We start from the raw sequence: 23,541 nt of genomic DNA, 5'->3' as shown, positions 1-23,541 counted from the left end.
GCTCAGAAATTACTTTTGAAATACAAGAGGGACTTAAAAATGAACATGTTTGAAATGCTAATAACATATTTTGGCTTCCTTTGCTTGGCTTTTGGAGTGTGGTTTCTTCAAGTCTTTAGTCTCTCTGGAATCATGAAAGCAAATATTTATTCTGTTTTGTTTGTTTTTCTTTTAATGAAAATTGGGATTGTCATTCAATCTTATGATTCCAGCACACGTGGCTTCAGGACAGACACCAGCTAACATGAGGCTTGCCAGGAAATAGTGACAGCTGGCAACAGCATCAAACACTTTTTTGGGCTTTTTCCTCAATACACATATGCTTTGTGCTCAGACCAACAAGGAGGTGAGCCCCTTGATTTAAAATAAATCCTCCCAGAAGAAAGCAATCCATCTGTCTGGGAAAAGTTAGAAAATATTTTTGCATTTATTTCTTTTTTTTTTTTTTAATGAATACAAACTCTAGTGAAGAAATATTCCTCTGTTTCCATTGGAAGGCAGTAACCAGCAAAAATTAATGTACAGTATCGAGAAATGCTTGGTGCAAATGGACCAGAAAGGATTCCCCACAGAGTATCTCTACGTACAGGAAAAAAGTTTGCTGCAGTTGGAAAAGACAGCCTGGTTATTACGGGTTTTTTTGCATTTAATCTCCCAATTATAAATAATCAATGTGATTTACAAAATAATTTACAAAAAATGATTGGATTCATCATTGCAATAAATTACTCGGTACGATGCCACCAGCGTTGAGAAATGATACAATACTTCTGACACCGTCAGCGCAAGGTGAGGTGTTTCATTTTTGCATTGGAAATCAAGGGACAGACCTGCAGCTCCTCTGGCTGGGCTGGCTCAGACTCGTCCCCACCAGGAACTTCTCGGCAGCCGTGGTTCCATCAGCTTCATCTTCCCGAGCAGCCCACCTAGTCTATGGTTAGTTAGAGCTGCTATTGCCTTGCGCTGCCAAAAATTACTCCGGCCTGAAGTCGTGCAGGGCTCTGCGAGCTCCAGCCCTGCCGGCAGCCGGAGGGGGAGGCGCTGGGCACGGGAGGGCTCCTTTCCTGGTTTCAGCTGTAAACCAAAGGTCAGATCTGCGCGGTTTTGGCACAGGCAGGCACAGAGAAACAGGGACTGTGGCAGGGAGGGAGCGGGGCAGGCGGGTGCAGACCCAAGGCTGGGGCAGACCCAAAGGGCTTGCGCGAGACAGGGTCTTTCCTTGACCTCTGGTGGTCTTCTCTGCGGGACTCAAAGCATTGTGTTTTTGAGATTGCCGCCCTCAAACCCTATGAGGTCTGAAGGAGCCATAACGAATTCTTATCGTGTTATGAAGACCTATAAATCTGTTATCAGCCACTCACTCTAAGCTGAGGGAGTGGCACTGGACTGGACAAGTAGATTATATGGCATATCTTAGCATTAAAGCTGGGTCTGAACTGAGATCCTGGGTCGCAACGCTCCCAGCACTCGGGCAGTCCAAGAGCTTGGTCCAACCTGTGGCTTGGGCCAACCAAGGCTCGGGCTCTTCTTGCCCTCACAGGTCTCTCCCCTTCATACTTCCTTCCCCCCTGCTTCCTTTCAAACAGGCATCCAGTGGTCATCTTCTGACCACTGAGAAGAAGTAGTGGGGCCGGTGATATTTTGGGCAGTGCTGCCCACAGCCAGCCTGCGCAGGGGTGACCCTGTCCCATTAGCTGAGATCTCCTGAATCCCATGGTCCCCCAGCTTCCAAGTCCGGGTAGACAGGAGGCAGAAGTGGTGTAAGGGAAGGATTTGGCAGTGGTTGCCTCTCTGAGCCCTGTGGTGGGAGGCCAGTCCTGGCACAGAAATAGCAAAACCCCTCAAAAAGGCAGAAGGATCCAAATAGTGGAGAATCCTGGTGGGCCAGACTTTGCCCCAGTATCAGCTGAACAGATTTGTTGGACCTGGCTGGGGTGGGTTAGTTTGCTGGAGGGTGACACCATGCGAAGAGCTGGGACTAGCCAAGGCTGAGGAGCCGTTCTGCCAGTGCTGCCTGGGCAAAACCCGTGTGCTTCACCTGCTGCGATGCTCCTGAGGGAGCTTCCATCTCCATCAAGTTTGGCTGGACTGGGGACTGTCTGGGGAGCCGACGTGGCTGTGGGAGGGAAGCCCTCCATTCACACAGCACAGAGAATCGCTTGTTCTCAGGGTCTGGTGTGTGCTGAACCAACGCTGCGGTGGCAATGGGGGAACAGCCAGCTGCACTGTCCCCCAGTCACTGCAACCTCCCCGTGGAGGGAGGCAGAAATCTGCCCCTTCTTACAAGGACTGAGGGTTTCAGTAAGGCTTCAACCTTAGTTCTGGGACTGGAGGCTGCCCATGGCACATGTTGTCCGTAGCTGCAGGAAGACAGCTTTTGGTGGTGGTGGACTAGTCCAATAAGCAAGTCCGTGTGTTTGCACCCAGGGACCTCTGGATGGTTGCTCTTTTCACAGTGGCAGAGTCAATTTGGGCTTTTCTCCCACACGGTCTTCTAAACGAGGCCAGCTGGTCTGCAGATTGCTAGATGACCTCCTGTTTCGTGATGGCGGGTTGCGGGATGGAGGTGGGCTGTTTTGCCACGGTTGCAATGGCTCCGGGCAGCAGCTTGTATTGCTCTGGTCCTGAGCCCGCAGGTGGAGATGGCTGTGGGGTTTCTGGAGTAGCTACAGAGAGAGAAACAAAATTAGAAGACTTGACAGCACTGGGATCTATCCTCAGTCGTGCCAGGTTCAGGTGTAAGCAAAGCAAAGGCTCTGTAGCAAAACCATAGCTCCTAATGGCTTGTGTGTTTGCTGCAAGGCAGCCCAGACAGACGGGCATGGTTAGACGCCGTGGAAGAGCCACAATAACGAACATCGAATGAGGGGAACTACTGGCATTTTGACCTGTACTGGTCATGTTTTTGGTCAGCTGAGGTCATCTCAGCCCAATTCACCACCCATGTGGTGGCCCTGTGTGGTGAACCAGATTCTCCTGTGTTTTTGCAGAGGGCAAAGTGAGGTGTGTCTGAACCAGTCAAGGGAAGGAGAGCCTTTCCACGGATTTCAGTAGGCACTGGATGGGATCATTCATCCCTAAATTTAAGGGCTATGTAAAAGTTTCAGTCTGCCAGGGAGCATCTTGTTGAATCAGTTAGTCTGGCCTAATCTAATCTAACCCACCTCGCTGTTTGTCTTTCCCTCCTTTCTGCATAGGAATTTCTCACACACTCATTATCAGAGAGACTGTCTTGCATGGAAGTTTCCTTGCAAGGTAGAAACTACCTCCACAGGCATGCTGGAAAGCTCTTCGTTTCTCCTGAGAGCTTTCCGTCCCTCTGGCAATACTCACACATCTGCCCATTGTGCATCTGAGGAGGCATTGTGTTGGCCACAATGACGTTTGTTCCCAGGTTCTCCTGGATCAGATGAGGGTGCAGGGGGTGGTGAGCATGCGGCGTTTCACTTGATGAGCCTAAAAACATGCGTATGACATTAGTTTCCACGATGACAGAAGGAGACATTTCAGGTGGGCAGACCCACGGCACCAAAATTTCCAAGGCTTTGTGCATGATCAGCTTGTGCATATGTGATTGGAGCAAACCCTTCCCGTTTTCCTCCATGGATGCCTTGGGCTCACTAACCCCTGCCTGCTGCCTGCATTTCCCCTTATACGGGATTATATTCCTCTCCTGAGTCACACCTCCACGTAAAGAATAGCACAGTGGCAACTTCTCATTTTGTTTTGTCCCATTGGATGCTCCCAGTAGAAAATGTGGGACACTATTTCAACCTGACCTTTCAGACCCTTTTGTTTTGATGACTCCCTTCTGACACAGAGGAGGATTAGTGAAACGGCTGGTAGGAGTCTGGGGGTTACACAGCAAAGCTTGTCTACACGCAGAGGGCTGGGGACACCTCTCTGTAAACAGATGCACAGCTAATGCATCTCTTTAGGTCAATAGAAATGGAGGACCCTTCGTTACCATTGCCAATGACAGGGGGGGATGATTTTGTGTGAGTCAATGGCTAACCTGCATACAGGCTGTCTCCACCACCAATGATGGCTATAGAGGTTCTCAAGGGGATGGTGATCAGGGAACACTGAGAGACCTCTTGTAGGACCCTCAAGTACTCACCTCCCAGCAGCATCTCCTGCAGCAGGTTGTCGATCTTAGCCATGCCGAAGAGCTTGACAAACTGGATCTGTTCTATCATCTGCCAGGTGATGCTCTGCAGCACAGGCAGCAGCAGCAGCAGCTCCCCGAAGCGGCCCCGCGAGTCGTATTGCCGGTCGTTGATGTAGTCCTCCAGGCTGACCTGCACCTGGTACCGCATCCGCTTGATCTTGGAGGGGTCACTCAGTCCTTTGGCATCTGAAACAACCCACAGAGCAAACTATCCAGGCTGCTTCCCTAGGAACTGCCCTTCAGTAATAGCTTGAAGTCTGGGCACAGGCCGAGGTGAGCGCTCTGATTCTCTATCGTCTGCTGTAATGGATGTTTTTTCTCTATTTAGGCTGACTTCTCCCCTCCCTCTAAGGAGAGTTTGGCCCAGGGCGGAGACCAGGCAGCATTTCCACAACTCAGGACCAGTGTTAGTCGGCATAACCCAGACTAGTCCCTTCACCAAGCTGGAGCTTACCTGGGTCGAAGAAGATGATGGCTTTCAAGCAGGCATATTCATTATCATCTATCTGCAGCTCCTGGAAGGGGAGGACCAGCTCGTCCAGGATGCGGATGGCCACGCGGTTCACCTCCACCAGTTCGGGGCAGTTCCGCGGGATGATGTGGTCATTCCCTTTGGACAAGCAGCACAGAGACCATCTCCTTGTCATTGCCCAAGACTTATCAAGGGTGGCAAGGAGTTCAAAACCCAGGTAACCAATGCCGAGGTAATTTTGAGGGTGGAAGACTTAAGAAGTTCCTCCTTTTGCCCCTTCCCTGGCTCAGCCCACCAGAAATGCTGATCTGTGTTGCCAGAGCAGCCTCTCCTTACTCAGGAGTCACTCGAGCAAGGAAAAGCTGACCAAGGAGCGAGAGCCTTTTTCTCAGTCACACCACAGCCTGCTTACACAAACCGGAGGGGACAACATGAAGGTCCATAGTCCCCCAACTCTGCCACATGTCGTGGCCTTGATGTGAATGTCAGCCAGGCCTAGCTGCCCCCAAAGGTAGTGCTAGCTCGCTAAAATACAGAAGAGCTCAAGCCACCCCCCTGCAAAAAGGATGTCTGCAAACACTGAACCACCCTCTCCTTCACCCCGGCAGGGAACCTTCACAGAAGCAGATGGGCCGGGAGCAGAAGTGCACTCTTTACCTAGCAGCAAGACATCCTTGAACACCATGGACCTCTTGGCAGCTCCCAGTAACAGATGTTCTCCTGCATGTGCTCGCAGCAGTGCTACCTGCAAGGGCAGGGAAAAGTTATTTGGGTGATGCAGAGACAGAGACAAGGCTGTGATTTCATGTAAGCGAGAGGGAAAGCCCAGCATTTCTGTACTGCACTCAAGGATGGGGAGTGAGAGCCCCTCTCCAGTCACAATCAGAGAAAGAGGTCAAAAAATTGTTTGCTCCTGTGCATAAACAGCTATAAATCCAGCAGAACCAGTAGATAATAGACAGCACCTGAAACATCCCATATTCATGGCACGTGTCCTGAGCAAGACCATGCTAGACTGTCCCAGGACCTCACGCCAGCAGTGGGATGTGTCCACAGCAGCCGTTTGCAGACACGGCAACTCCTACCAAGTGCGGAACCAGGGACCCCGCTCCAGCCTGGGAAGTGGGGAGGAATACGATCCGCTGCTGCGGACCATTGCTGTCCCTCTGGGCCGAGCCCACCTCCCACTGGAATCACGCTCATGGGGACCCACGTCCTCCCAGCTGGTGGGGTCACCTTCTGGTCATTCGTTCCCTCTGCAGCAATGGGCATTTGGGCCAGGGAAGCCAAAGGGATGTTTTTCTGCCCTGACGTTAATGATTGAAGTGTTTCATTTTACACCCTCCAGTGGCTCCTGAGAATGTTCTGAGTCTTTTGCCCTCCTTCAGTTAAAAATTTCAGAGATTTAGGCAGAAACAGAAGTTAACGATTGGACAGCCTGACACAGAGGCTTCTTAATGTCCAGCCAGGAGCCTCTGCTGGAGAAAACAATCATTAAACATTAATGGAGAGATTCTGAAGAGTGTGTCCTGATGGGAATGGTCCTCTTTTCCAGTGTGTTATCCCTCAGCATCTGACAAAGCCAAGAGAAGTCTTACCCTACCAGAAATGCCAGGACAATGTGTCACCCGTAGGAAAGAGCTCTGGTGGGAAAAGATGCTGATGTCTGAGAGAGGGATTTTTTTTTGCAGAGGGTGAAAAAGAATTATGCAAAATAAACAGAGTGGAGGTCCTTGCAAAAAGATTACGCACACATGATGCTGGGGAACCTTTATCTGTATGCCAAAATCTAGCCTCCCTCTATCGCTATCCAAACATGGGCGGATGTGTTAGCTGAGCTGCTTGTAATTACCAGAGCTGCAAAAAACTGAGCTTTCCTACCTGACGAAACTTTGAGAAGGATGGAAAAACTGTGAGTCCCAAGGGGGAGCAAAGCCCTCACGTAGAAATTTCCTGCCTAATGCAAATTCAAGAAAGCTCAGTTTGAAACCACCATTTTTGTTTCCATAAAATTTGCTTGTTTGAGCAGGGTTAAAGTAAATTACTTCAACAAGGCAAAACCATCTCATTTGGTATTTGTTCTTGCAGTGATCAACCTGAGATACATCATCCCATTGTGAACTAGGATAAATATAAAAGTTGTAACACAACGAAGTAGAACTTTAACTTTGAAATGAAATGGCTTTACCCCACCAAGCCCAGTACTTTGACATTTTGGTGCAGAGGAATAATGAGGGGTTGGGTATGACCTTTCCTATAAAAATGTTGGCAGAGATGATTCATATATGATTCGCAATACTTTAATGACAATGTAACAGCGTTTCCCAACATTCAGTGTTCCCACTGGACATGCCTTGACTGGCTCTCATGCCCCTTGGGCAGCTGGCTTGCACGTAGTTTTGTTCATTCCTGCTCCTTTCTGTCCTTCCTCCTGCGCTCCCCTGAGTATCTGCTGCCTCTGGTCTCATACCATCCTTCGAAAGCACGGGTGGCGTTGATTGATTAGTTTTAATGCAGCACAGTCTTTCCTCTCTAGCCCTCTGGGACAGCTTGGGAACTGCTCGGGATGGGGGGTGGCTGGTCATAACAGAAGACCTATTTCAGCCGAGATGAGCCTGTGGAGCATGCGGAGAGCAGCCTCTCCTCCGTGGGAAGGCAAGGTTCAGACAATGTCATCTTTAGGCTTTGTTTTCTTCTTTGAGAAATTCTGCAGCCCCACAATTGTAAAATGAGCTCACGTGGAAATTGCTGTCATTTGCAGAGTTATTAACCAGGTTTACCGCCTCCGTTCCAAATGGCACAAGGATGCAATGGGTTATGCAGAGCTGCCCAAGCCTCCACTGGGCCTGTTTGCTGTGTAAATGTCATTTGCCATTGGAGTCTGGTTGTTTTTCATAATTTTTGAGTTGTATTTGCCTTAGGAGTTTAACAGATTTCTTACCATTTTAAACAATCTAGCACTTGCACACAATAGTAAAGAGGGAAATCTGCTCTGTGTTAACAGCACTGAATTCCCCGGGGCTTTGTGCTGCTGCGTTATTACTGAAGATCTCCGTTTTAGGATTTAGGGGTTTTTGATCAGCTGGATGCTCTCACTTTCTGGATATCCTTTTTCTTCAGGATGTAAAAATTACCCCTAGATCAACAGGGCTGGAGACTGATCCTAGCTGAAGAGGACCCACAGTTGTTTTGTGACCGAACGCTGGGAAGACTGGAAATACCTTCCTACCTGTGGCAGGACCTGTGCTGGCCACTGCCAGAAGTGCTATACCCTGCCAGAAGTGCTATTCCTTCCCTCTGGAGCCTCCCCACCATCCACACGTGCTGCTCAAGGCTGGGCACACATCATGTCCTGCAACATCTGCTGCAGACCTCTGAAATTTAGACTTAGACAGGAGACATCTCCTTGTATCTCTTTGAAGCTGCCTGAGATCCTGCAGTATAGTTTTACAGAGGATTTCAAACCCACTGTGCTTATCTTGGTTATGGAATCAGCAAATGTCATTTTAGTAATTTGTGTTACATGCAAATATATTTCTGGTTTTTAACTCTGAAGAGAGACTTTCTTATTGCCTTGGGAGCAAACTAGTGTTTCGTTTCAATAACTCCACACCAGGAGAATGGATACAAACATATCCCTGGGCAAGAAGCAGAAAGAAGGATAGACAGGCAGATTTGGATTTAAGTCTTGAGCAGACCTTAGGCTAGAAATCTGCCCTACTAAGTTTGATTACCCTAACTATTTGTATAGCACTTCAGGTTTTCAAAGTGCTGCTATAATTAATAAATAATTGACTGATAGACCCATACAAAATGCAGACCTGATTATGAGCTCAGTGTTATCATGACTGTGCTCATCGACTGATGAGCTGCACATGCAAATGGCCTGCGCTGGCATTGTATGGATGCCGTTCCCAATCAACTGCAGCAGTCAGGATAACAGAGTGGACAATGGACATTTTCTTCGAAGGTCTCAGCTGCCTGGCTCTCCTTCGGCTCCCCGCCGCCTTCGCCAGGGCAGAGCGAGGTGGGGTGGATGGGGGACTTGCCTGGTCGTCCAGGGGCAGCTCGCAGAAGGCAGGGATGTACTTGGCCCACTCCACCAGCACTAGTAGCTGCTGCTTCATGGACTCGCACACGTCGGAGATGTTGGCAATCTTCTTCCCTCGGATGTCTCCATTGATCACAGGAACCGGAGATGATATCTGGAAGGAGAGTAGAGGTCCTTCAGCTTTCAGTGCCACAGAGGAAACATAGACAGGAAAATCCCCAGCCCATGGGTTGTATTGATGCAGACTCCAGCATCAATGATTACTTTTTTCTATTGCACATCCAGCCCCAGAATATGTGGCCCAGCACAACTCATTTAAATTGAGATCAACCTGGCGATCTGTGAACATGAAATGTTTCAGAGCTGAGGCTCTGATCATCTTGGTAACCTGTCATGCCTTGAAGAAATGCAGAGAAGAAATGTTTCTAAAGCCAAGGTCTTCCTCCCACTGAACAAATGTGCTCAGTCAAGATCCAGGAGGGAACAGAGGGGCTCATGTAGCAGTCAGCCTCACCAGTAGCAAGGACATGTCCACCCAGTGCTGCTGCACAAGCTACTTGGTCCCACCAAAAGGCAGAGAACTGCTCCCACCTCCACCCTGCGCCGGAGCCGGGGCTTGGCCAGACCTGCCTTGTCTGCCCTTGGCAGGAGACACGCAGGCGCTACTTCTCCTCCTGTCTGAGTCAGCATGGCACAAGAAGTCTCTGCTGAAGGTTGCTTTCTGTGAGCACCAGGTCATTAATATTTGACGTTACCCAGTTTGAGATGTTAAAAACAGACTTTAAAGACAACACCCTCCCCTCTCCCCCCAGCTTTTAGGCCCTTTTGGTAAAACTGCGCATGTGCAAACACGTCCACAACACAGGTTGCATTTTTTGCGTGGCGAATTAGTTGTGATTGCAGAGGCAAATGGGGCCATTTCATTTGCAAAGGACAAGCCTGACAACTCTGCAAGTACCGTCACACAGAGCTGGAAAGAACATCTCCCCCAAACCAGGCACCCAACCTCCTGCCCGCTTCTCATGCATAGCTGCTCACCCAGCTCATCTAAAAATTTGCCCTTAGTCACTACTTTATCCTCATGCTTCTGTAAGCAGTTAACTCAAGCCCATCGCTGCCCTCCGCCTGCCCTCTCTGCTCTTGTACAACATCAGCTCTTCCTGTCCTGTTCCTGCCAGCATTTTCAGCTTGGACCCTGCCAGCCTCCCCAAGGAAATGGAGTTCAAACGCCACCTTTTTTTTTTTTCAGGTTGCATTACCTGGAAGCTTTCCAGCTCTTGAGCTATTATTGAATAAATAAGATTGTAAAAATCTCACCATGTATTACCCTAATCAGAGAGCCCGGAAGGCTTAGCAAATAAATAAAGACCTCTGAGTGAGTGACCCGAGATCTTGGAGAAAGCAGCTCCTCAGCAGTATCTTGTTCTAATTAGCTAGGCACATAAAAGTTACCAATTACCACGCTGGAGCCTGCCTTGTTTAATGAGTCTCTCTGTGCTCTGTGGGAGAGCAGGAGCACCCCTGGATTTGTCGATGGTTGTAGTTTTTATCAGCAGACCCTGCTCAAGACTTACATTGTGATGCCACTGCAGGACTCAGAGTCCCGGAAATGTCCTTCCCTTGTAGATCGGGTGACTCGAGACCCCATTATCTCACACCTCTAGGAGCAGCACCAATATTATTTTTATAGGGTGTATAAATATATTAGGGCCTGCGTAGGACAAGGTGAGACGTGGGATGAGATTGGATATGCTTCTTGTGTACAGGATTGGCCCTTGGCCCTTTTGGCATGTCCCCTCCTCGGGGAAGTGGACCTTACAGCCTGAGCCCCAGCGTGGAGCCCAGAGCCTGGCACGTCCTGTTCTGGAGCATCTCCCGGGGCAGCCTTCAGGGTAACGTGACCCTTGAAGCAAGGAAGAACATGGACTGCCAACTCAAACCCCCCTTCGTTTTCCCCCGGACGAGGAGTGCTGCTCTCCCCAGCTCCCATGAAGACTGGCAGCTCTTGCCTGCAGCACAGCCTCATCCTCATCACTTGTTCTCGCAGACAAAGCCTCCCCGCAGCCTGTGCGCTCCCGTCCTGTCCTGTGTCCTCCCAGACAGTGCTGATCTGATGTACACCGTTTGCAATATCCAGATTCTTAAATCTGAGTCATCTTTTCAGGTGAACACTCTAGGAAATAAGTCTATGCTTGTGGAAATGGGGAATTTCAAGCAAACCCTGGAAAAAATATCTGCATAAAACAAGCATGGAACTAATTCCTCATGAAACTCTGCAGGAAGCCAGAATCCAAAGTTCCTAACAGCCGATGGGGAAGGGAGGCTGCTCGTGCGAGGCCAGCCCCGCGGCTGGCTTAGGCGGCCGCAGCTCCTTGGATTTCGATGGTTGTACCCTATTTTCTTTCAGCAGGCTCTCCAGCCTTCATGTGCCCCATCAAAGCAGAACAGATTATTGCATATTATTACAACTGAGTTCTGGACCAAGGATCATTAAAGGGATGGTTTCAGGTAACAAATGCCTTTGAAAAACCAGTGTTGAGTTGGCAGAGAAGTTACTTCGAAAAGAGGTCGTAATTTGAAGACTCCGCTATTAAATACTCAGCTGGCTCTACTGGCCAGATAGTGCCTGACGCTTTTGTGTTTGCCAGAGAAGAAAGAAGAGGTACCTGTTGTGCCAGGACTTCTGCCTGCAGTAAGACATTGATGGAGGGCAAGCTGCTGTCTTCGTAACTTGATCTCCGGGTGCTGATTCGGTCCCGTTCGTTTTGCACAGCTGCAAGAGAGTATTTTGGCTGAGCTGCAGGTCATTCATGGCAATGCACACCGAAAACTAGCACAGACTTTTGGCATTCCCCTTCCTTAGCTGCAGTTTCCCAGCTTCCCTGCCTGGCAGGGCGGAGGTGCAGCTGTGTCTGGTTTGTGCCTGCGAGAGCTGACTACATCTGGTGGTTCTGTTTTCACGTTCGCTTTATTAGGTTTTCCTGGGATGGGGTCGTTTCAGAACCCAAAGACCTGGTTCAAAGCCTGTAGAGTTCAATGGGAAAGTTTCCTTTCAAAGGATCTGGCTCTGAGCTTTTTGATTTCAAGATACGGGGTCTGAAACTGTGGCCGTGCTCACGCACGCAGCCCAAAGCTTATGTGTGAAATGGAGGAGTCGAGTGTCTGCGTGGCTTCTTTGTCTGTCCACGTGACTTCTGTGAGCTCCCTTCGGGAGGCTCTTGCGCTGGGTAGGTGCAGTTGGAAAAATTCCCTCTACGCTACAATAAGGAAGGAGGTGCAGAACAGCTCCTACTTATCTATCCAGAGCAACAGAGCTCTCTCGTACCTTATTGTAAAGAAAGTCCCAGGACAGGTTTGACCCCAGCGTGCCTCCCTGCTCGGTCTAGTCTTGAGAACCTGGGCTTTGAGTCTAGAGGTTGCAGCAGCCGGAGCAGAAGCAGGAGCGCTGAGGGGGAGGATTTGCCTTTCTCTCTGCCCCGAGGCCGTGGGCTGGCCGTAACTCACCACGGCCACGCCAGTCAAAGCCATCTGCTCAAATAAGGTATTGATCGATGGCAGGGGAAACAGAACAGTCCCTGCCGTAGGCTGGTGGCTCTCCGGATTGATACGTTCTCAATGTATAAATCCACCTGATAAAAAGCAATAATGAGGCTGGGCCAGAAGAAAAGCCCTGCAGTCAGCGGCTGTAAATAGGAGCTCTCAAGGTTATGCTGCTTGTTATCAGTAGCAGGCCCCCGAGTTCAGTCACGCCATGATGTTTTCCAAATGTTTGCTCAGTATTAGCTGGTCATGCACCTAATGTAACTTCTATTGAATATTAACAGACAGCAGCAAAGCTCTGGGCATGGGATGAGCAGGCACTGCAGGCAGAGGAGGATTCCTATGTTCTTCAGGAAAAGGCAAGCCAAGTTCCTTGCAATATCTCATCCCCTTTAACAGGGAAGAAATGTTCCTGCTCAGAGGTGTTCCCGCAGGCCGGTGTTCCTGGGGAAGACACCCAGATACCACTGGTACTTCCCTGTTATCTTCAAGGACCCTTTTTCTCCTAAGTTTCTCCTCGAGGGCCTGTGAACTGGGGGGAGCACAGGGTTTAATTTCTCTACATGGAACAACAGGGCCAAATGCCTCTCGGTTGTCCCTTTGCAGCCATCAATGGGGTGAGCTCTGCGGGGTGCCAGGCAGCTCCTCTGGGCTGCTCCTGGCAGTTTGTCCCTCCACCAACAGGGCCACCAGTGGGGCCACCTCCAGGACCATCAGCAAGGTCACCAGCAGGACCACCAATAGGGCCACCAGCAGGACCACCAGCGGGGCCACCAGCAGGACCACCAGCAGGGTCACCAGCAGGGTCACCAGCAGGACCACCAATGGGGCCACCAGCAGGACCACCAGCAGGGCCACCAGCAAGGTCACCAGCAGGACCACCAGCAGGACCACCAGCAAGGTCACCAGCAGGACCACCAGTGAGGCCACCAGCAGGACCACAGCAGCCCCTGGTTTCCTTGCCACTGTGAATACTCCTGAGAACTAAGCAGGGCTAAACAAGGGGTGAATCCTGTCCTGTCGTGTCTGAGTCATGGGGACCTGGAAGAGGGGACCCTGCAGAGACAGAGGCAGGAAAGTAGGTGGGGTGAGCCTGGGACATGCAGGGGTGTGGATATCTTTACTTGTTTCATATGGACTTAAGTAGCCAAAATGCTCTGGGTCCTCTCTGCTGTGGCTGATATATCAGATAAAACTAAGCTCCCTGCAGAGGGTCAGCAAGAACCTATATGCACATTAGGAAAAAAAGGGGCAAAATGATAGTTGGACCTTTGCTGGACTCACCCGTCCAGCTGTGGATTTCATGGTGACTCTGGGGCAGCAGCACTTAGAGCAGTTTTCCCAAAGTGTTTCCAAATTTCCAGGCCTTCTTTCAAGTTTCTGCTTCTCACTGATGTTGAGAAGCGTTCCCAAACCGCGCGGATGCCACGGCTACGTGGGAGCACGGTGATGTGTGTGTCAGTGTGAGCGAGAGTCAGCCGAAGAGGCCCGGCTGTGATTTGTGTGTACAAGCACGGGCAGTTCTGAGACACAAGCATGGCCCTGCCGCACTCTCGTGGGCTTGTCTTTGCTGGCTTTTTGAGAGGTGCCCTGAAAGGGGCCCTGAAATGGAATTTGGGAGCATGCAAGGGCCCCCATGCCTTGCCCTCAACTGTTGGGACGATGGCTGCTTGCAAGGACTTCGCATGGGTGGGAGTGGGCAGGTTGGACACGTGCAGGGCTCATGACTGGAGGCCAAAACTCTCCCTAAACCCCCCTGTGACGGGGGTCTGGACCTGTCCACAGGAGAGCACTGTGGAGGGCTGAGATGCTGAGTGAGCCCGTACACGGCAGGGACGGGGCTGCGAGGGCTTCCTCAAACACATGCAGCCGGTGTGACTGCTGCTGGGGGGAGCGCGGGGAAGCCACGCCGTCACCCACCTTCCTTCTTCATTCCTGCTCGGAAGCACTTCTTAAGCCTGCAGTATCGGCACTGGTTTCTTTTGTCTTTGTCTACCACACACTGCCTGTTAAACCTGGGAAGAAAGAGAGGTGTGAGGAGCAGCAAGACTGGGGCAGAAGGCAGGAGAAGACAGAGCCCCAAGCTCAAGATACGCTCAGAGCAGGTTCCCAGGGGCTCACCCTGAGAAAGGAGCCCCGGTCTGTGCGATTTCCATGCTTGCTTTAACCTGAGGTTTCTTCTTTGCACTGAACATCTCAGCCCTCTGCTTTACCCCTGGATGTTCAATAACGATGGGCTAGAGCTGACAGTTCGCATGCAGGAGCTCAGGCTGCTGGTCTTACTCACTAGGCATGGGATGCTCATGATGGACTAACAAGCTCCGGTGAGGTTAAAAGTGTGAGCCAGGAGGATCAGAGCCAACTTGGTAGCCTCTATTGTAAGTTAGATCCCAGTTAGAAGGGAGGAAGAATGCATTTATTCTGAATAAAAAAAGGGTAGAAGGTTGTTCTTGAGCTAGTAAGGTTAAGAAGTGGGTTTAAGACCCTGCATCTCTCCAGGGCTGTGTTTGGGATCCAGGCAGGTTGGTTCTGACCTCTGGACAGCATCACTGGTGTGCAAATGGCTCTGCAGCCACCTGCGCTTCAGAGAGGACTTGGGAAGCAACCAGCTCCTTCCCTCCACACTTGTATCACCAAATCCATCCCACGTGGCGCAGCAAACACTGAGCTCCCACCTGTGTGGCTCTTGCATGCAGTACAAGCCTGGTGGCCATTTGCAGCATGAATTTCACTTGCAAATTTGCTCTAATTTATTGTGGATTGATCAAGCTTGCAAAGTAAAGACAAAGGCGTACAGAGCTGGGAAAGGGCTCCCAGCCATGCCGAGTTCTGTAGCTTTGAAGAGGCTTGTTTCTACCATGCTTTTTAAAGCCCCAAGCTAAGATTTGCCCAAATGCATGCCTTGAAAACAGGTTTTTAAGCATTTCTGTAGCACTTATATAAAAGGCCTAGTCTGCAAAGAACTGGGCACCTTGGCTTTTCCACTGGAGCTGTGGGGAGGGGGTTCCCTGGGCAGCCAGGAACCCTGGGGTGCAAGTGATAATGTGCTTCACATGCACTCAGAAACCTGGGGCTTCTTTCTGTCACTCTGATTTTAGAGTCATGTTGCTCTTCACGCTCTCCAAGTGGCTGTCAGGCCATCAGGAGTAACTCACTCAAAAAGCCTGAGTGATTTAGACACTCTGAGCTGAGGATTCCTCGGTTTCCTCTGCGACTCTCTACATGTGGGTTGCTCAGAGCAGGGAGCAGGCAGGTCACAGCGCTGATGGCACGGGAGAGCCGTGGGCTACCACCAACGACACGAGGAGCAATATGGGTGCCTCATCCTCAGAGATGTGCACGCTGCGCTGCCCAGCTTGTTGCTCCTTAGATGTTCTTTTATCATGTAACAGGCAGTGAGGTAGGTGGCAGACACACTTCCACCTCGTGATGGAGAAGGGATGGGAGGCCATTGAAGTGCCCCCAGGGAGTGAGTGGGGTTTGCACTGCACTCACAGCACTGAGTAGCAAGGTGCTCAGCCCCTGTAATAGGGCTTCCCCCCCCAGCATCACCTTGCTTGGTGGCCGCATCCACGGTTGGCCATATCCATTTGCAAGAACACGTGCTTGGCCCCTAAAGAACGAGGCAAGACCTCCCAGGGTCTTTCCCCGGTGATCACTGGAGGGCAATCGCAGAGTGAGAGTATCTCTGACCCTTCCCAGCTGGGGGTTTAGGTCAGGGAAGGTGGTGGAGGATGGAGGTAGGATGAAGAGGATGAAGGACCATGCTGCTGCACTTTGAGGGCTTTGCCGTTCAGCTCCTAGGGACTGTTTTGTCACAGCCACGTGACTCTGTCCCCTCTGTCCTTACCTGCAGGAGTACATGTGGTTCTTCCGGACGCTCCTCCTGAAGAAGCCTTTGCAGCCATCGCAGCTGGAAGCTCCGTAATGCTTCCCCGTGGCACGGTCCCCGCAGATGGCACACAGCACGCTCACCCCGATGCTGTTGGAAGTGTTGAGGTTGGCTGCTTCTGATGGAGACGTGTCTGCTTGGGGAAGGACACAGGAAGAAGAAGACAGTGAGACAGAGAGCCAACATTTCCTAACTCAGTTTCCAGTGAGAGACTTGATTTTTGGAGGAACCAGGCAGCTGCAGCCAGGCTGTGTGGCCGGGGCCGGTCAGAGAGGTGTGTGAGGAGCGGTGGGTGCTCCGAGTGTCTTTGCATTGCATTTTGGATTGCATAAGTCATTGCATTTTTGAGCATGCAAAAGCTCCCCATGTGCCAGGGTGAGACAGCTCTTCCCAAAGGCCTGACTCCAGCGACGCCTTCAGACAAAGTGGAAACCCATTTGCAGGAGTCACAGAGCACAGCCAAAATTCCTCGGGGATTTGCAGACGTTTTGGGCTGCAGTAGCTTGGCCAGAGAAAAAGCTGGTGCGGAGTTAAAGCTGAGGTATTACAGCTCAGGGTGAGCAGCTGATTTATTAGAGCGGTGTTTGTGTTATAGCACCGAAAGAGCCCAAGACAGCCCTGAGCAGAGGCTATTAGAGAAACAAGGTGACCAGTTCCCTTTGCTGGAGAGCCTCTCTGGCAGGCATGGAGCTCCAGCCTGCATGGTGGTTCTCCAGGGAACAAGACTTTCAGTGCGTAACGAACTCAAATAACTTCAGCTGGAAAACTCATGTGGGCAAACGCTACCCACGGAAGGCAGAACTGATCAAGCTAACCCAGAAAGAAAGGGTGATGCTATAGCATGGAGGAGGCTGTACATTGGGTATCTTCCAGAGTCTGGTAGCACCACAGCTGAGATCGATGTGTCTTACAGTCCTTACAGACCCAGGCGGGCTGGCACTTGCAGGGTTTTTTTGGGAGGACGCGGAATTGCAGCAGCCTCTGTAGGAAAGGACATCTGAAAGGCTCGAAACCATACAAGCCCTACGCTAAAACCCCTCCAGCAAGCCAAATAAACCTCAAGGCTGAAGGGATCAGCCCTTAATTCAGTTGATCTAATTGTCCCCTCCCATGTACATTTTCCTGTATCAGCACAGGCACATTCCCCTGCCTCAGTGGAAATCCCGGTTGCAAATGATACCCAGGATCTACAAAGCCATAGAAGCCTGCTGGGATTTTAATACTTGAGTCTATTGGTCCCTGGTCTCTGGGTTTGGCAGGGACGCAGTTAACTCTCACCCCGGGAGGGCCACAGCTGCTCCCACTTGGCACCCAGCAGAAAGGAGGCTGGGTGCTATAAAAAGGCTGGTCCCATGGTAGCTGGAGCATGGGTGCTGGAGGAGGGCAAGGCAATGCTGACTGGGGCAGGGCTACAGTTTTAGCTTTTATTTTGCAGAGAAAGGGGTATTGCAGCAGGCACTGCCAGCATGCTCGGCAGGAGTAACTGGTGTGGGTCCAGCAGCGAGCTTGCACGGGGAATCTCGAGCCAGCTCCTTCCCTGGCTCTGGCATCACCTTTCATTTCCCTGCCTGCTTTCTGTCTTTCTAATTCCTTGTGTCCCCTCTATATTTCTTTCTGAGTCAGTTTGCTGTCTCTCTGCGTCCCTGCCTGGCACACCCTGTCACATAGCTGCGGTTCCGTGTGTGCAGCGCTGCCCGTGCAAAGCTCCTCTCTCCACTCCCAAAGCCCCGAGCTCCTCCCCAGCCCATTCCGGCTGTCCCTGCGAGCAGCTTGCCTCTGAAAACATCCTTGCTCCCAACGCATCCCGAGGGCTCGGCTGGATGAAGGTCATTCCAGAAGGAAAGTTAGATTTCCAGTTTCAGCTAAACATTACACGAGAGAGGAAGAGCTGATCTGCCTATAATCACATTACTGTATCTGTGACAGCCCAGATAAATCCCTTTTTAGCAGTATATCATGCTGTAATCAGATGAACATAGAACAGGAAAAACTGGCACCAACATCTTAGTCTAATAGCCAACCGACAATGAAATTATTGCCTAATGGATAATTTTCCAATTAAGTTTATTTCGTAGTGCCAGAAATGTGGGCTTCTGGCTGCTGCAGTGAAGTGGGTTTAACGGGATTGATTTGGAGTTAAGGTAAATGGAGGAAAGAAAAAATTTGACTTTAAGTTTGAGACCTTGCAGCTGAGACTTGTGTTAGGACAGGAGCTCCTCGAGAGGTCCCCAAGCCTGTCTGACCACGAGATGCGTTTGGTCTGTGACAGTGGCAAACTTGGTCACTGCTGAGCAGCCACCTCTGGGCAGGAGCTGCAGAGCTGTGCAGGGCAGGGGCCAAGCTCTCCTGCAGTCCTCGGCCAGAAAAGGAGGTGGAGGTTTTGCAGTGAAGGTTTTGCAGGCAGAGGTGCGAGCAGTTGCTGGAGTTGCTGCCGAAGCAGCCCTGGAGGCAAGACCTGCCCCTGGTCTGGAGCTGGGCAAAGGAGGAGGAGAGGTGTTGGTGCTGCCTGACCCAGCTGACTTATCCACCCTTAGGGTATATTTCGTATCGCATCTGATCTCGTCATATAAAATTAGCATGTCCCTCTGCCCCATGGAGCCCTCGGTCCAGGGGGAGCTGAGTTGCAGCCCCCCATGCAGGAGCTTCTGCGTGCTGGGTGGGAGAGGGAGCAAGACCTGGGCTTGTCCCCGAGGGTCCAGATGGGCATTGGCAGAGCCGAAGGGGGCTGCTTTGGCCCCTAGACCCCTGGGTGGGTAGGACCAGCCCCCAGGAGCGGAGAAGGGGCTGAGACCCAGGGCGGCGGGGGGTTATTGCACAGCAGAGCCACTTCGGCACCGCAGTGTCACGTCCGTGACGGAGCAGAGCCGTAGCCCGGGACAGACCCGCACAGGCTGTGAGGGGAGCGCCCGCGCCGCCGGCACAGCCCTTCCGGGACAGGGGTGCCCCAGCAGTCTCGGTGACGCAGGAGGCAGGAGGAAAGGGCTCGGGGGGTCACTTTCTGTGGTGTGCTTCGTTTAGTCATTAACCTCTTATTTAGAGAGACTTTAGGGGGGACTTGGAGAGGAATCTCCTGTTATCTCTGAGCGTTTAATCACCAGGACTCCTTGGTCCCCAAGTGGGGGACCAGTGTTGCGAATCCTGGTGGGTTAAGTGTGCTCTTACCCTCCGGAGGGGACGGGAACGCTAGTCTATCCCCGCCAGGTCCCCTCGCCCCTTTTCCTGGGGGCTGACCCTCCTGGCCCCGCAGCGCTCCCAGGGAAGGGGGTGCCACCCCGCACCCCAGCGCTGCACGGGGAAGGGCCGTGGCCTCGGGGGCAGCACCTGAATCGCTTTTTGTAGTGATTTCCACCCTTGCCAGGCGCTAAATGACTTTCTGCTCCGGGAAAACCTAGCTCCGGCTGCTGCTGGGGCGGGACTGGCTCTCTGCTCTGGAGCCACAGGCTCGGTCGTCTGTCCGGTGAGCCCTCAGCAGCGTTCCACTCAGAACTTTTGGCTAGTCTTTGCTCTTGGTCTTGGGGAGGTGAGACCCCCCTGTGCTCAGCCCCAGCCCCGGTCCCTGGGCTGAATGTCTGGTGGGGACCTCTTATTGCACCCAACTCCTGGCATGTGCCCATCCCCGAGGTGTCTGGGCTGCAGGGCACCATCCCGCTTGTGCCGAGCACAGCATTGTTCTGCCACCTCAATTTCTCCGTGGGGGAAGCAGAAACCCCCCTGTGAGCTGCTGGGAGCCCCACGGCTGACACCCCCGCCGTGCCCCAGCCCTCCGCGGGAACATTTCAGCGGCCGCCCCGGGGACTTGCCCTCCTGCAGCCCCCGGCTCGTCCCGCCGCTGCGGAAGGGAGAAGATGGAGGGGACTTACCGTTGCCCATAGCCAGCACCTGCATGTTCTCAAACTCCAGAGTGGTATACGCCGGGTCTAGCGCTGCGCTATAATCTGCCATCTCCATGTCTATTAGAGCTTTGGAAAGGCGCATTATCATCAGCAAACACGGGCCAGATTGTACCGATTCCCTTGTCCGAGGCTATTGGCCCTTCTGCCTCTCTCTGCCTTCGCTGCGTCCCCTATCTGTTGTCTTTTATTTCAAATATTTCTCTGAAAGGATTTGCTGAGCCTCAAGGCCTATACTCCCCAGAGGGGTGGAGGCAGGAGGCAGGGGGTTAATCTTTAATCATCTCACCCACTGCCGAACGCTGCTAAGCTGTTTTTTTTTGGTGGAGCAGCAATGATTCTTGTTGACTGTTTATTATTGAATCTCAAGGTGCTTTGCCGATCCCGGTCCCGGGCGCAGGCAGGACCGCGGGAGCAGGCGCCCGCCACCCAGGGAACACCTTCCCGGGCTATTGAACTTGATGCTGAGTGTTGGTCTTGATTGTACCTGGGGTGGAAAACTTGGAAAAAACCCCGCCAGGAGAACAAGGTTGCTCTTCACTTCAGTCATCGCCTTCCCCTCTCCACAGTTGGTTGCCTTCTCCCCCTGATTTTCCCTTCTCTCGCTCCCTCCATCCCTCCCACACCTTTCCCTTTTTCTCCCTCCCTGTCAGAGAAGGTCAGCGCCTGCCTGGCAATTTACACGTTGCTATGCGAAGTAACGACGTACAACTCCTTTTACTTCCCTATAAACCGAGTTTTACAGGGGCTGGATGCCCTATAAACAGATCCCACTCTGCAGCCGTGCCCAAACAGTGAGCAGGGCCGGGGGGTGGCACGGGGGCCCTGGGCATCGCCGGGGCTGCTCCTGTCCCACCGCCGGAGCCACCCGGTGCCAGACACGCCCCGGCCTCGGGTTTTGACTGATGCATCTTGAAATTTTCATTAGGCGTTTTGCAATGCAGCAGAGCTTTACTCTGCAGCGGGATTTTTCCTTCTGCAAATGCAGCTGCCGCCAGCTCTCCTCCGCCTCGCCCAGAGCTGGGGTCCGACCCGCTGGTACTGGGCAGGGGGGACCGGAGCGAGCGGCGTAGCTCTCCTGTGCTCCTTGCTAACCTGCGTGCTCTCCTCCCCAGCTGACCCTGGGCACATCACTCCTCCGCTTCAGACAGGACCAAGACATTTCAGTGTAATTGCAAGATCGACGAGTGGGAATTTAATTGATCGCTGAACAGCATCGGCTGGATAGTGCGGCAGAACCAGCAATTAATGGTTTGGTATCAGCTTGCTCCACGTTGAAAAATTCCCCCTGATTTTGCAACCAGCAGCGGGTGACTGAGTCCACACGCTGCTGATTTGGGCTCCCAACTGGCTTGTGTTTGTGCTTCCCAGGCACCCCGACGCAGCCCCGGCCCCGCTGGCGCCCTGAGCTGCCCTGGCCACAGTGGCATCGCTGTCACAACGTGACACCAAGGTCTCTGGCTCCCCAACAGCACGTGCCTTTGGGCAGTGATGCTAGCGACGATTTGCTGTTCACGTTTTAGGAGCACAAGGGATTGTTCAAGCAGCCCTTGCCCCCCAAAACTGTGACCTACGTAGCACTTCCAAACAGCTCTTCTACCCTAAGGCTACAGGTCTGCAGGAGCGAAGCTGAGGACGGGGGACAGCCCCTGCTTTCTCGCCTGGGAGTCGTGATAAACAATCCTTTGCAGCAGGGAAAATAGTCATCTGGTCTGTGGTCCCAAGAGAGAGGCCAGTGGTCTCCGCACTCACATGCCAGTGGCTCTTCCTTCAGCAGGAGCAGTCCTGAGCCAAAAATTGTTTTTATGATGTGCACACTGGGATGGGGATGCCAAGGTAGAGCATAGCCCCCTCCGTGGCCTCATCCCAGGGACCTCCGTCCCAGTCCTGGCCGGGCCATGGTGATCCCTTTGATTAGATAAATGCTACAGACACCAGGTCAAATATGTGCAGGATTTGCCACAGCGTCTAGTAAAATATCGTAAAAGCATGGCCCATTTTGCTCTGCTCAGCAAAACAAACCTTTTGCTTAAATAGCCTGCTGAGCAAGGAAAGCTGCAAAGGCCGTTTGCTCCCTGGGCAGGAAGGATTAAAAGGGCTGGGAATAGAAATCGGAGAGGCAACGTGCAGGAGAGCGGCAGATAAGGAGCGGGGAAGTTTGGAGAGCATTAGGTGGCTCACGAGGCCAGGACTGTCAATGGGATGTGGCGCTTTCCGCCCGGGGTGGCGTTGACTGTCGTTTTCTCACTATGGTGTCCTCTGTCGGTCGCTGGTCCCCTTTCCCCAACCCCTTGTCTCAGCATGGAAGTCAAGGACCAGACCAGCCAAGGACACCACGCGCTTCCTTTGCCCAGGAGATGGACTCGTGATGGAAACGCGTTGGCTGCTCCCTGGGCACGGTCTGCTGCGGGGGACGATGTCTCCCCGGGGATGTTCTGCCTGGGGAGTCCTTGTCTCCCCCTGACATCTCTGCGTGGTGGGTTTTGGGACAGCTTCCCAATGTAGTCATGGCTTGTACTAGCCAACAGGACCCCGTGGCCTTGCAGCTGCTTTAGGTTGGAGATACTCAAGTCAGCTGCTGGTTGTGGGACTGATTCACACACTTCTGTCCTACAGAAGATGTTTTGTCATTTTTATTCCAGAGAGAGACAACTCGTGGCTGGCAAACCCTCACTGGTAGGCGGAGGCTGTTCCCAGACTGGGTGCTCAGGGGAAGTTCAGCTTTCAGGCCCTCTCCTCTCTCCTCCTCTCCCCATTTTCTGTGCTTTCCACCCACCGTTTCCTACGCCAGGAGATGGCTGCAAAGGAGACCATGACAGTTTCAGGGCATGAAGTGCTCTGCACCAAGCAATTATTTAATTTTTATCTGCTGAGCAGTAAATCCTTTCCCACACTGGCACATCATGACACTAATTCTGCCTTATCTATATATCCCTGACTGGCAAACTAATCCAAAGTGAAAGGGGATTCCCTGAAAGTAAGATCTATGCTTCTCAATAAATGAGGATCAGGAGTAGAGTATTTTAATAGAGCATTTATGGTAAGGATGCCATCAGCTACCGTGCCTGCTAGGTCTTCATGTCAAGTGGGTGAACAGGCTTCTCCTGTCCTTCTTGAACAGGGTGTTGTAGGATCAAAGGATAATTGAGGTTGGAATGGATCTTGGGGTCTCTACTCCAACCTCCTGCTGGAAGCAGGGCCAGCTGGGAGAGCAGCATGGGTTGCTTGGGGCTTTATCCAGTTGGGTCTTGAACAACTCCAAGGATGGAGACTTGCACAACCTCTCTAGGCAACTGATGCTTGACTGTCCTCATGGTGAGGAAGTTTCTCCTTAGACACTGTCTGAATCTCTTTCCAATTTTTATGCCCATTGATGTCCTCCCGCCATGCACCCTGTGAGGAGCCTGGCCCCGTCCCCTCGATGCCCCTGTGTGGGTTTTGCTCCTGCGGTTCCTGCTGGCCCGTTTCTCCAGCCTGCTGCGGTCGGCAGCCCTGCCCTCCAGTGTATTGACCGGACCCCCCAGT

General features: G+C 52.1%; 1 protein-coding gene across 1 annotated transcript; it reads right to left on the bottom strand.

Annotated features, from left to right (window-relative positions):
* Positions 1 to 175: 175 nt before the first annotated feature.
* HNF4A (hepatocyte nuclear factor 4 alpha) lies at positions 176 to 20,142 on the bottom strand. Its single transcript, XM_075166087.1, has 10 exons — positions 19,987 to 20,142; positions 16,085 to 16,262; positions 14,155 to 14,249; positions 11,361 to 11,467; positions 8,693 to 8,848; positions 5,301 to 5,388; positions 4,626 to 4,781; positions 4,121 to 4,357; positions 3,334 to 3,456; positions 176 to 2,666 (listed from the first exon to the last, which is right to left on the bottom strand). Exons 1-10 carry the CDS (start codon positions 20,105 to 20,107, stop codon positions 2,524 to 2,526), a joined length of 1,404 nt encoding a protein of 467 aa, XP_075022188.1. The 5' UTR covers positions 20,108 to 20,142; the 3' UTR covers positions 176 to 2,523.
* Between the last annotated feature and the right edge of the window lie 3,399 nt (positions 20,143 to 23,541).

The sequence above is a fragment of the Calonectris borealis genome, chromosome 17 (genome assembly GCF_964195595.1).
Source record: "Calonectris borealis chromosome 17, bCalBor7.hap1.2, whole genome shotgun sequence".
NCBI classification, from domain to species: domain Eukaryota; kingdom Metazoa; phylum Chordata; class Aves; order Procellariiformes; family Procellariidae; genus Calonectris; species Calonectris borealis.
Note: the sequence above shows the minus strand (reverse complement) of the source record. Positions and strands in the feature narration are given on the sequence as shown.